The sequence below is a fragment of the Molothrus ater genome, chromosome Z (assembly GCF_012460135.2).
Source record: "Molothrus ater isolate BHLD 08-10-18 breed brown headed cowbird chromosome Z, BPBGC_Mater_1.1, whole genome shotgun sequence".
NCBI classification, from domain to species: Eukaryota; Metazoa; Chordata; class Aves; order Passeriformes; family Icteridae; genus Molothrus; species Molothrus ater.
The window spans coordinates 3398113-3411576 of record NC_050511.2 but is presented as its reverse complement, the minus strand read 5'-3'; the positions used below and the strand labels follow the sequence as shown (position 1 = coordinate 3411576).

The 13464-nt window shown below is 47.2% G+C and overlaps 1 protein-coding gene across 3 annotated transcripts in view; it reads left to right on the top strand.

Moving 5' to 3' along the window:
• Positions 1 to 13464, top strand: part of SETBP1 (SET binding protein 1) — a 269695-nt gene that overhangs the window by 114384 nt on the left and 141847 nt on the right. For all 3 annotated transcript variants that reach the window (XM_036402696.2, XM_036402694.2, XM_036402695.1), the window contains one exon: positions 9570 to 9641. In XM_036402696.2, the coding sequence (XP_036258589.1) occupies positions 9570 to 9641 (72 nt within the window). The remainder of the gene's footprint in view (positions 1 to 9569; positions 9642 to 13464) is intronic.

The following is a 13464-nucleotide window of genomic DNA, read 5'->3' as shown; positions in this document are numbered from 1 at the left end:
TGGCCAGCATCCCTTTCCAATGGTGGCTCCTGCAGATGAGCATTTTTCCAGCCCCCTCTTCCTCCGCTGTGATTTACAGCCCGTTTTGGCAGATAAGCTGAGCACCTGTGAGGCGGCCGCTGCACGGCTCCTGCTCCTCGGGGAGCAGTAAACAGCACGAGTCAATGGGAACCCCCCGCTCCTGCCAACATTCCCTGCAAGTAAACACCAATCCATGTGTTAGTCACAGGCCAGAGAATGGTGTAATAACTGGGTTGATTGGGTCACTTTTTTTCTGAAAAGCTCAGTGGCAGATTTCAGCACTCAAGAGTCCAGATTTTTTTACTTTAAAGCCAAAAAGCCAAGTCTCTCTCCCACGAGTAAACTAAGAAGCTGCAGAAGAGCCAAGGTTTGGGGGAAAAAAAAATCAACATCCTGCAGAATTCAGCAGGACACAGTGGGCAGGTTTTACTAAGAGCACAGCATGTGACAGGTAATGGAGCTGCTCTCCACTCACAGATGGGGATGTGAATGGGAATTTGGGCCTCGTGCACCTGTCTTGGTCACCCACAAGAAGTGCCATCACCTTCAGTGAGAAAATAGTTAGCCTCCATGTGCTGTGCTGTCTAGAAGCCTGTGTCCTTGTTTTGGAAGTCTCTGTGCTTTAAAATCTTGGTCACAGCTTTTCCTCTGACTTTGTTCATTGTTTCTGTTGACCTGGATTAAGTTATCCTTGTTTGGACTAGCTAGAAACATGAGTCTTGGTCTCCAAACCACTTGGGTGAGCTGAATATCTTTGCTTGAGTGTTTAATAAATAATAGGGAAGGCAGAGAAAAAGACAAGAAGAAATCGTTTGAAAAGAGCATCATCTGGTCTTTAACAACAAAACCTTCACTGCACTGTGAAGTGAATCCATAGGCTTTAAACCTTCATGAGGTGAATGGCTCAGGAGAGCAGGATATCTGCCAACATCCTTAGAAGCACACTAGCCTGATTTCGACCTGCCCTACCCACAGAGCAGCATTAACTCAGATACCCTGGTGTAAATCCAGCCAGAGGTCAAACCCAGCCCTGCAGCAGCCCTGTTTGTCCAGAGGACTTCATCAAAACAGCCCCATTCGGCATTCATTCCAACAGCACCAGGCTAATTTGCCTCAACCATACCTGGATTTCTGAAAACTGGAGGGCACTGGATCATGTTCAGACTGTTTTCTTTCACTCTTCTCTGTCAAATCAGGGCTACGGCAGATTGAGTGGGGAAATAAGAGTCTCTTCAAAGTCCTTTTTTTTTTTTTTTTTGGTTTATTGATTCAATAGTATTTCATGGCTAATAACCACCCTTGACTAACAGGCTCATTTGAACCAGGAATGCTTGATCTCTTCTGTTATCTAATGGCAGAACAGCCAGTTTACAGATAAGTAGTCTGCTTAAGGTGGGAGAACTCAGGGCTGGTAGCCTTTTCTTAGGAAAACTAGCTTCTTTTTCTGCCAATTTTTAGGGATCCTCCGCTGAAAGTTTTCCACAGAATCACAGAGGATTTTTCTTTATTTCCCGTGTACTCGCACAGTCATGAGAACAAGGATGACTTGAAATTAAAGTAGCACAGTTCAGCCTTCTTAAATTAAAAACTTTTTTATTAGCTTTTTTTCTTGGAACCAGAGGCAGATGAGCCAAAACACTGAATAAAATAAGAAGAAGGCAAGCTGGTTTTGTTGTATTTTTGGCACGGACAATGGCTTTCAGAGATACTGGAAGTCATGCAAGAAGAGTGTGTTATTAAAAGACTTCTAGCCCTGCTCTGAAGACTGAGGGCTTTAGATAAGAGTCTGCATGTGGGGATCTTTATCCAAAACAAACCACCCAAACTTTTGTAGTCACTAATACAGATTTCCTCCTCTGCATCTCTCTGTGCTGTTGCTCACACACACAAGTTCTTCAAGGCATCCTAAAAGGTTTCTTTGCCTGTAACAATTTAATTGCCTCTTGGCCAAGATTTTCTCCTCCGTGAAGAGAAAGAACGTGATCAAAGTGCCCTGTGCTGCCCAAAGAATTTCCTCTCCCCAGCCTCACTGCACACACCAGGACTGTTTTCCTCCCCCTTCTCCTTTGCCACATCTCTGCATTTTGCACAATTGTTTCCTGTGTTTTTATTCCCCTGCCTGGAAAAATCCAACATCTCCTCCCCCTGCCCTGGCAGCATGGGTGACACAGACAGAGAAATCAGCACAGTGTCAGCAAGAGTTTAGCCCCGCAGCTGGGACCTGAACTTTCAGCAGCAGAGCACAACCCTGGGTCACTGCACTAAAGCAAGCCAGATTGATACAAAGTGCTTGCTCACCCTGGAAGGGGAAGCATCAGAAACCAGTTGATAAAAATCTTTAGGCACCCTCTGTTGTGAGCTTAGGCTGTTTTTCCTGGGAAAATGACCATGGAGTGTATATTCAGTGTCACGACCCCCAAAGTGATGCAATATTTGGGTGCTCTCTGCACTCAGGCAGTGATATTGCACTGGGGCAGCATGGATTTCAGAGCTGTAGAAAATGGAAATGGAGCGTGTGGACTCGACATGCTGCACAGGGTGTGAAGTTTTCAGCTGTGAAGACCTGAACGATCGCGTCTGCCAAGAGTTAATGCGCTCAGAAAAAGGATGCTAAAATATTCCTTCCCACTCCAGTTTGCAACCGAGAACTTGCTAGCCTGTAATATCTTTTATTTATAGCACCTTTTGACTCAAAGGATCTGAAAGTGCCTCTCTGGGAGTCACTTCAATGATACCTGCAGGCAGGGGTGTTTCTTTGCAGATGACTCCAGCTGAGGTGTCAGGGCCTTCGCTGCCCTGGACACATGTGAGGAACCCCCTCTGCCTTGCCAAATGCCAGCACTTAGAAATAAGGGCTAGAGGGAGAGGCAGAAATCTGCCCTAATAAACGTCAATAACAGCAAACAGAGAAAACAGACATATAAACCCTATGGGAGAGAGCACTGCGATGGTCACTGGCTGGCCTTGGAAGCAGACATTGGCCACTGCTGGATGAGATCCTTCTGCAAAGAGCTTGGGACAGTAAAACCACAGCTCAGAAGAGGGCATTTGGTGTCCCTACCTGGATAACACTCCAGCCAACCTAACCAGATCCAGCTGTGCTGTGGTGGCCTGGAGAAACTCCAAGAGGGACCCCTACAAAGGATATGCATCCCAGTGGTGGAGGTGCTCCTAAAGACACAGACTGGGTTTAAATCCTCAAACTCACACATCCCTCAGTGAGCACAGTCATGGCAGGGCCTTCTGCTTATCTCAAGTCCACTTCAGCACCTGTCCATCAGCTGCTCCCCACTCAGCAGCTGGCTGAAAAGGACCAGAGGAGCAGAGGACCAGCTCCTCCACGTGGCTCCTGGCAGCTGGAGAGGTGTCACCAGCCCCCTGCTCCCTTCCTGTGCTGTCCCTGCAGGCCAGGGAGGCAAAAGTCGGGCCCAGCTGATGGGGTTACAAATCCAGTCCATGATTTCTGCTCCATCCATAGCCAGGCAAGATGTTGCCAAGACACATTTCAGGCAGCTGCTCAGGACGCTGCTGTTCTGTCTGCAGCACCCTGAGGATGCTGCCTGCCCGCCTCCTCTCTGCCTCTGCAGCCCCATATCAAGCCAGTTGTTCTGCTATTCCCTGAACATGCTCAGCAAGAGCCAGCCTTCTTTTTGGCGCTTCTGCTGGGTCTCCTGAGGGATTTGCCACCAGGCGGGAATGCCCATCTGCTTCAGCATCCTCTGAGTCCTGATGTGTCTCCATGGGCAAAGCCATCCAGGCAGTCCCATGAAAACTCCAGGGACACCAGTGGCTGTTTATGGGGCTCCTCCTACCCTGAGTCTCTGGACAGAATAATACACTCATAGCCTCCATGATAAAATCCGCAGCACATGTCTCCTCCCTCCATGTCCTTCCCAAGCCATCCCCAGAATCAGCATTATTATATTTTTTTTTTCCTCTAAATCTCTTTCCTCCAGGCACCAGACAAGGTGTATTTGATAGCACTTTATCTCTGCCATGCATATGTCAGTGTCTGAAACTCTGGTTTAATAGGAGTCACATCATGGGCTGGAAGCTGGCTCTCTCAGGTCCTTTCCATGGAGAACATGTGTTTTGCCTCATTCTCTGCCTTCCAACAAAAATTGACTCCTCCCTCCTTTGAGGAGGGGGCTGGGGTTAGCACATCCTGGTAGCCCACTGGCTGTGCTGCCTGCTTTTAGGGCATCTCTCACTCCTCCTCCTCAGAGAAGAGAATATTCTTTTTGTGTGTACATATGAGGTTTTTGGTTTGTTTTTTTTTTTTTTCCCGTTCTTGGTCCATTGAGTATTACATCAGGTATTGCTTCCTTTGGTGCCCCTTCCACATGTGCTGCTTTGGATTTGGGGGTGGGAATGGGAGGGATCAGAGTTCGTGGTGACTCCCAAGCTTATAGAGTCCAGCCCCAAGGATCCCCCATGTCCCTGTGAGTGTTGTGCAAATGCTCTGGCAGCCTTGGTGCATTGAGTGCCCTAGGGTGCCTGACCACCCTCTGGGGAAGAAAACCACCTCCTAATATCCATCCTACACCTTCCCTGACGCACTTCATGCTGCTCCATCAGGCCCTGTCACCAGGGGGAAGGCGGCAAGCTATGGACAAGCCCTGTCCCTATGAAAAAAGCTAAGAGGGGAATAGGGGAGGGAAAAAAAAAAAAAAACTTAAGAGGGGAAAAAAAAAAAGAATAAATATTTGGGAGGAGGGTGTTTAAGAGGAGAGAAAAACAAATCAAAGCTGGTGCCCGGCTGGAACCAGCAGCTGGTTGCCAGCACAGCAGGCTGAGAAGTTGCTGGTGGAAGCGCTCAGTGCCATGTTTGGGTTGCTTAAAAAAATTCGGTGTGTCTCTCCGTTGTGATCCCGCCTCTGCTTTCCTCCCAGCCCCAGGAACAGGAGCAGGGACTCGGCTGCCCAGCTCAGGCTTGTGCTCGCAGCAGCCCCGAGGGATGCGGAGCATCTCCTGCCCCGCCGCACCTGCGTGTGTGTGAGCACACCGAGCTGGACCAGGCGCCCCGTGGGTGCTCTCCCCGCTGCAGGGAGATGCCAGGGCATCGGCAAGCGTGGCACGATGATCCATCCCTCCTGCCCATGCGAGGGACGGAGCTGGCAGGGAACGGGGACGGAGGAGAAGGGCAGGGTGGAGGGTTGCGACGCTCGGCTGGAAAAATTTAGAGGCGTACAAAAGGGAGAGCGATGAAAAGAGGGCAGGAGGCTGCCGAGGAGGTGGAAGGAGGTTTATGTTCACTGGGCTGGGAAGACGTGGGGTGCCTCGGGCAGGGCTGGAGGCGCTGGGGAGAGCCTGGCAGCCCCGGCAGAGAAGCATCAGGGCTTTATTTCCCTCCTTTCTTCCCGCCTCCCTCCGCTGGGCGCTCGGAGGAGGAGGAGGAGGAGGCGAGACAAAAAGCTGAACCGGTGCCAAGAAGGAGCTGCAGCGGCTCGAAAATGGCACTCTGCGCCACGCTAATATTGCGAGGCTGGGCTGCGCTGAGAGCCGGGAAAACGTGTCAGGAATGAGAATGGCTGAGACTGGCCGGGCTCAGGAGGGTCCTCCCTCCTCCCCTGCCTCCCCTTCGCCTTTTAAACGCGACCCTTTTCTCCCCCAGCTCGCCCACCACCACCCGCAGTGATATTTAGGAGCTCTGGGAAAGGGAGGGGATCTTTGCTGGGGACTTGGAGTGTAAAGGGTCTCAGCCCCTCCTTCCATCTCCCTATCGGGGAGGGATTTCTATTTTTTTTTTTTTAATATTTCCCCCCCCCCCCCCCTCCCCGCTAAGGAGGAAAAGAAGACTCTCAGGGAGTTTTCTCACTGTTTTCCTGTTGCCCTTCCCCTGCTAGTCGCTGTCCTCCTCCTCCTCCTCACTGCACCCATCAGGCTGCTGCTGTGGGTCTGTATCTCGATGCAAGGTGACTTGTAGGACACAGGAGTCTCTGCTGCAAGGTGCAGCGTCGCCTGCGTCGGTGTTTCCCTCCGTTTCTCATTTGCTGGGAGATGAGGCAACTTCCAGGCGGCTCAGCTCAGATCCTGGTTGATGCAGTGGCGCTGTTTGGGCTGCAAAAAGCCCCTTCCTGCAAAAACCTGCCTGGATAAAACAAACAAACTGCATAATTTTGCGATGTTGGGTCATTTGCAAGAAATGGGATGGAGTTTTGTGATGATTTCTGTCTGAAAGGGAAGGTTGTGCCCTGTGCTCATCCCCTTGCTCTTACATTCCCAGGCAAGGAAAAAAACAAACCACCTATTTTTTCAATAGGGTTTTGATTTTTTAATTTTTTTTTTTTTAGCTTTAAAAAAATTATAACCTTGTAGTAGTTCAGTAGTTGAAGTTAAATACAAAAATATACCCCCCCCCCCCCCGCTGCACAGATGTTCCTTTTCGGATCATTCTGGAATTTATATTTAAAACTTTTGGTCATCATTACAGAAACTAGGGACTGGAGACAGGGAAAACCCCAGTCTCTGGTTTTGAAAACAGGTCTAGATGCTGTTAGAACAGCAGTTTTAGCCCTCACATAGTCAGCAGGTCAAGTTCAAGGAGACCTTTCTAAAGCACGGGCAGAGCCTCATTAGCTTGCTGCATCTCAGAAGCTTGTGGATTATTGGGTTGTTAGCTTGGCCCATTTTGTAGTCTCAGGCATGGGATGATCCCTGTGACCTCTTTCTCACCTGAAAACCATGCCCTAGTACACATTCAAACCACTTCAAACCTCACCTTTGGTCTCAGACATGTAGGCCTGGTTTGGGAGCACCTACCCCTGCCCAGGAAAGGCTTTTGGAGATGCTGTGATAAATAGGGGGGAGTTCAGGCAGACTGAAACGTGTTGTCTAGCGTGCTCTCCTCTCCCTCTTCTCACAGATCAATAGTCTTTCCTCTGTGGAGGATCAAATTCTCTGTCCCAAATTAATGCTGCTGGGAGTGGCACTCATTTCTAAGTTGATGCCAGCAGATTTTGTATGGAGTAGGAGGAACAAAGCAGCTGATCCCTTGCTCTTCCTCACCTCTCAGCTGTGCTTTGTACCCTGTATTTGCTGCAGTTCAACTTGGGCTTGTGCAGAGAAGGTGCTGCCATTCCTTCTTGCTCCTTTACCTTTGTTGTGACTGCAGGGTGTGCAGTGCTTGGCCCAGGACACCTTGGTTTCTTCACCATGGAAATATCAACAAGAGGGGTGGCCAAAGAACCTGGAGTGTGTTCTTGTACCTTCCACCCAATCCTACCAGTTTTCTCTGAATAAAAGACACGCATAAAACACATGGGTTGTCTGTGAAGAAGTGTGCATGCTGTCTGGTTTTCAGTTGTCCCTTTGGATGCCAGGAGTTAAGCTGTTTGAAACCCCTTCCCTACCCAGGGCACACACCATGCAGCCTTGCATGAATTTCATAGGATCACAGAATCCTTGCATGGTTCAGTTTGGAATGAACCTTAAAGCTGATGCAGTTCCAACCCTTGCCATGGGCAGGGACACCTCCTACTACACCAGGCTGCTCCAAGCCCTATCCAGCTTTCCAGGGATCCAGGAGCAGCCACAGCTTCTCTGGACAACCTGTGCCAGGGCTTCTTCATCCTGCAGCCAAGAATTCCTTCCCAGTATCCCATCTATCTCTGCCCTCTGGCAGTGTGAAGCCATTCCCCCTTGTCCTGTCCCTTCATGTCCTTGTCCCAAGTTCCTCTCCAGCTCTCCTGGAGCCTTTTTAGGTGTGGGCAGATGCTCAGCATCTCCCTGGAATCCTCTCTCCTCCAGACTGAACAGTTCCAATTCTTCAGTCCTTCCTTGTAGGTGAGATGTTCCAGAATTTTCCAGATGTTCTTGCTGACAATTTTGGCTGTTCCTCTGAGCAGAAATTCCTCTTTTTAACCTGAGATCTCAGGGATCTGTGCAAGAGAGAGTGGTGGTTAAAGCCTATCAACATGACCTGAGGAGACCCTGGTTCTTGTCCTGACCCGCCATGCACTGTACAGACCACTGCTCATGCTTTTAGATCTGGAGCCAGCTTGCGTTTACTGCTGATTTAAACTTCTTCAGTGTTCAAATAATTCAGTTATCAGATAGCAATTCCCAACAGATTTATAGAGAGGATCCCAAAGACATGGGCAGGTATTAATGTGGAGTGACAGCATCCATGTGCACACAGCAGCAAAACGGTGTTTGTCATTCAAGGAGAACTGGGAGCAACAAATTAAGATATCTTCACAAACCTTGTTGTTTCAGTAGGCAGATCTCTTTCATTTCTTGAAATCTTGACCATAGGGAAGCTTGTGGAATGCATCTTGTCCATCTTGGAGCAAAAATAATACTCTTGTTCTTTCCAAATGCTCAAGTCAGCCATCCGGGCAGCTTGGTCATGCTTCCCAAGGAGGGAAGGCTTTGACAAGACAGCTGTAGGTTTTTTGTCTTCATTTCTCCCTGTCTAAAAGAAGTGTCTTTGGATATTTGGATATTTTCTCCAGAAACATGATGTCTAATGTGTCTCAAGTTGCTTCCTTCAAATCCTTCATCCTTTTAGCACTTTATAATGAGAAACACTATCTACTTGGAGTTGTAATGAGGTGACTTGTGTCTGGAAGGGTCAGACTAAAGGGCTCTTCCGAGGCTGTCTTCCACTCCTTCTCCCCACACTTTCCCCACTCCCAGTCTTTCTTTAATTTTTTTTTTTTTTTTTTGGACCTGTAACCTCACATTTCTGTAATCTAAATGTGCAAATGCTTCGCAGTCACGGTCCAGTGGCTGGGTTAATCTCAGACCCCTGGAGTGGCAGATGGCTGATTTCTTGCTGATTCCAGTTATAGAGAATTGTGTCACCTATTATCTTTGCACAGACTGATGCTTAAAAGGATGCCTTTGGCAAAATCAGTGAAAAGCAAAGAAAAGCAAAGCAAACAGTCTGATCTGCATCACCACAGGTGAAACTGTGAAATATTTCACTTTTGTGTGAAGGGCTGGAGAGGTGGACAAAGAGGAGAGGAGGAGGGAGGGGAGGAAGGGGAGAGGAAGACCTCATTTTCATACCAGAAGTACCAAAGCACAGAGCAGTGCAGGTTTGCTGTAGTCACGCTGTAGAATCACGAGCACTTACTCTGTTTTAAATGGTTTTGCAATGTGGTAATCCTTGGCTTGAGCTCCCTACTTTAACTCTTATACAAACCAGGCGGGTTGGCTTCTTGTGACACCTCCCTGCCCTCTTCCCAAGGTTGTCAGAGGAATCCAAGGCATCCCTCCCTGATCCCAGGGCTCATTGTGTGCCCCACAGCTGCTGGGGAAGGCTGTGGTGGCTCTGTCGTGCCATCATGCTCACAAGGAGCACTTGGGAGGGGAAGTTTACACATCTGAGTGGGGTGAGGGGAAGCTTGGGGGGCCTTAGAGAACACTGCAGGACCGAGGGGGGACCCCACCACTGGCAAGTGGTGGTAGTGGTCATACTGAAATGTGTGGGGAAATCAAAAGGGCAGAGCAAAACTCTGGATGTTTGTGACCATTTTCTACACAGTCACCCCTACAATCAAGGTTTTCTTTCTTTCTCTTTGCTTTGGGAAACACCACAGAGTCAGATGAAGAATTTGGGAAGAGAGTGTGGGTTCCCTGTGCAGAGTCCAGTGACGAAATCTGTGAACAAGGTAAGAACAAGGGGATATGGCAGTGGTGATTTTTGTTTTATCCATTTCTCTTTCCAAACACAATTTTGCAATGTTGGACACAAAATTTAGCTATGTGTATCACAGAAACTGATAGTCCAAGCACCAAGCAAATGAGTCTAAAACGTTAATTTGGGTTTCTTTTAATGCATGCCATTATGATGGTTTGGGTTTTAGAACAGTTTGTATCATATCCAAATGATCTATGTGTGAATAATTGTTACCAACCTCCTGACACCAGGACCTAATTAGGAAGTAAGAGCCTTAAATAGGCCATTTGTGTACTGAGCTTCCATATGTCTCCTTGCACAATTTATTTGCTGCACTCCATTGAGGTATAATGAGAATGAAACTCTTAGAACTGCTTTTGACTCTGAGGCTCTTCTCTTCATCTCCTATGCAGCCACAGCCCCTATTAAGATAATATCTGTTTCCCTGTTTTTGGAAAGAAAAAGCTGTGGTACTTTCAGTCCAGATTGCCCAAGCTTCTCTGTTTCCAAGGTTTCAGTGGAAATGGAGTGAAAAAATGCCAAAAAAAAAAAAAATGCAGACTAAGAAAAATGGAATGCCATCAAAGAAAGCAGAAAGGTCAGGACAGAATGATCTTGAGGGAATACTCCCTATCCTATCTGCCTCACAACCCTGCTGAAAGCTGACGCCATTGTATTTCACTTAAACTATAGATGCAAAGGAAGGATGTATATGGATAGAAGCAATCTGAAGACATTTTTATTGGTTTTGTTTGGCTTTCTTCCTGCTAGGATGTGAGGAAGGGGGAAAGGTTGGGGCAAGGTGGCTTGGATTTTTTTCTTAGTTTTGAATATTTATCCCAGTCTGAGCGAACATCCTCCCTGGGACTCCTTGTTCATGTTTAAATACATGGTATGCTCTCCAAGTGTGCTTTCAGTATCTATTCTTAATTTCCAAACAGCTCTTGCATGCATGACTTCATCTTACACTTCATGTGCCCCACTTGATTCTTTTACTCCCATCATTCTGAAGTCAGAAAAACTTAAATGTATGATTAAGTGTCCTTTTCTATCAGGATTAACTTTAATAAATTCTTAAGGCTTGGGTTGTTTTGTTGGTGGTTTTTTTTTTTTTTTTCACCCCCAAATGTGGATCTCGTTTAGTTTCCCAGAGAAAGACAACTCTACTTGCAACGATTTTGTTTATGATAATTTCCTTGCATGTTCCCTTCCAGGAATTGTCATTGCCTTCCAGAAGGGAGGTTAGTGCTAGTCCCCTCGCAGTGATAATTATAATCAGACCTGTCAGCCTTCACACAGTCTAACTTATCACTTGCATTTAGAAGGATTTTTCCTGAAGCCTATTACCAGTTCTGCTTCTTAGGGAAAAACAGTCATGATTTTTTCTCCTAATCTTTGATGGCTCTCAGCTTTGAAAGCATGGAGAGGAGAAAAACGACTGCCAGGTGCAGTTAAAGAAACTGTCTGTTGGTCCTGGTCTAGAGCTCTGGAAAACCAGAGAGTGGGCGGATAACCTGGGAAATGCTGAGGGGTTTAATTTGTTTGTGACAACACTTCAGGTGTGCTGGAAACACAAAAACAGTTTCCCAATGGTGCTGCTCATAGGAAGTGCCTCTGCAGACCTGCTGGGCACGGGCTTCAGGTGGCAGGTGGCTCTTGGCAGTGGTGCCCTCTGTCCCTGCTGTTCTGGGCAGTGATTCCTGCCTGTGCCCAGAGAATTGGGAGCAGGATGGCCAAAGAAGTGGCTGCAGTTGCTGCTGGAGGCAATGACTGGCATCACATGGACCAGTTGCCACCAGTGCAACAGTGACCAGCTGGGCCAAGTCATGGTGTTGAGTAGGATGTGGTTCAGTATTTTATTCATCCCAGCCCCCCTGGTGTTATTCCCTGGGAAACAGGTTGGCCCATTTATTAGATTTCCCCCTATTTTCACTCCATTATTGCTATTGATGTGCTGCTAACCTCCCTTTCTTACCTTTCTGGTTTTTACTAGCATGAAGACAAAAAGGTGCAAGTTTTACCATTCCATTAGACTAAATGAGTTATGTATCTTTAAGTCCTTCCTCTGTTATTGCCATGTTTTTTGTAATTTGCTCAGAGATTTAGGCTCCTTTGATTTTGGCAGAATCTGAGGATGGTCAGCATTTTACAGCTTTTTTAGCAAAGAGATGGCAGAAGATTGGGAATTCTTCTGTTATGCGCAGTTTCATATTTACAGTGCACAGGGATATGATTTGCCTTTGTTTTATTTAAATTCACTGGGAACTAGAGGTTTATTTATCAGGTGTCATTCCCTGAAGGATGAATAATGCCATGAAGAAAAGGCTTCATCTATTATACAAACAGATTTGAAGGCTTTGCTACTACATTCCTCTGCCTGTTGAATGGAGTAAAAATGCCTTTGGCTGAGCAGAGACAGAGTGATACTTAGCAGTAGCATCTTTTGACCTTTTGATCAGCTGAGATCTCAAGCCATATTAGTGGACAGATTATGATGTGATGGAAAGAAGGCCAGGAATAGCCTTTTCATCATGGGATCTTTTCTGTGAATATCCTTCTTGGGTGTATTCAGGTGGTTAATCACTGGGGCCAGGGCAATCATTTGGAAGCAGGGGAGTGAAATGCTGGCACAGACAATCCAAATACGCTCAGGTTTGCCAAATGCAGCTGGATATTAGAGCTAATAGTTTCTTCCTAATATTCTCCTGCCCTCCTGTTTCCATCAAGGCTGCGGGTGACCTTGTGATTTTTTTTCCATCTGTAATAACCACATTTTGGCCAAAAGAGCAACACCAAATTTGCTCTTGGACCACAGGGGAGCTGCAGTTGCCGAATCAAAGGAATGCACATGGTGAATATGGATATCAGACTGTGAAGGGAAACTCACATGAAAATGTCTCTGTCATTTTAGAGATAATAACAGTAGTGCTTGAATCTATTTCAACCCTCCCAAGGAAAAAAAGAAATAATGTAGGTTTCAAAAAATGCACAGCCCTGATAGTATTTCTCATTTTACAGGGCTAACCAGAGCAAAGAATGACTTTTACTTTCTCTTACCTGCCTGTGCAGAATTACTGCTCAAACTTGGCTCCAGCTTTGAATTAGCCTCCTTTTCATCTTAATGGCCAAGAGGAATCTGCAGCCTCCTTAAAAAAATCAAATACAAAATAATCCCCTTTTCACTGCTGACTCTGCGCATCAATAGCAGTTGTGCCAAAGCTTGACCCAGGTGCTGTGGTCACTTTTGGAAGGAAAAGGGGCAGACACTTGGGTGTGGAATGCCTCTGGGCCGTGCCCAGGCAGCCCATGATGGTTATGGGCTATGCAGCATCATCCTGTACATTGCTAGCACAGGGGTGTCCAAGTTGCACACTGTTTTTTCCTCCTGAAGCCAAACAAGATGCTCATTTCAGTGTCAGGTGGAAGAAGGGCTGGCAGTGTGAGAATCCCAAACCATCAGTGTAGCAGGGATGATGATGCACCAGGCGTGGGGAACAATAGCTACCACAGAGGAGTGGAAACTCCTTGAAAATAAGGAGGTTGTGGAGGTGGGAGAAGCTCACAGCAGGACACTGTCTCCTCTCATCTCCCCCAGCCTTTTCAATCAGGTGCCTGCTGGGCTTCCCACTCCTCCTGCCTTTTGCGCGAGATGACAGGATCACAAGGCATTAGATTCTGCTGGCATGAAGGAATCTGCCATCCTCCTGGCATTATTGCTTCCCCAGTCAGGAAGCCACTGTGAAACATCGAGGCTGTGAGCCCACATGATGCTTTTTAGCTGCTTCTTCCAGGGCCACAAAGGTGTCCAAAGGGGA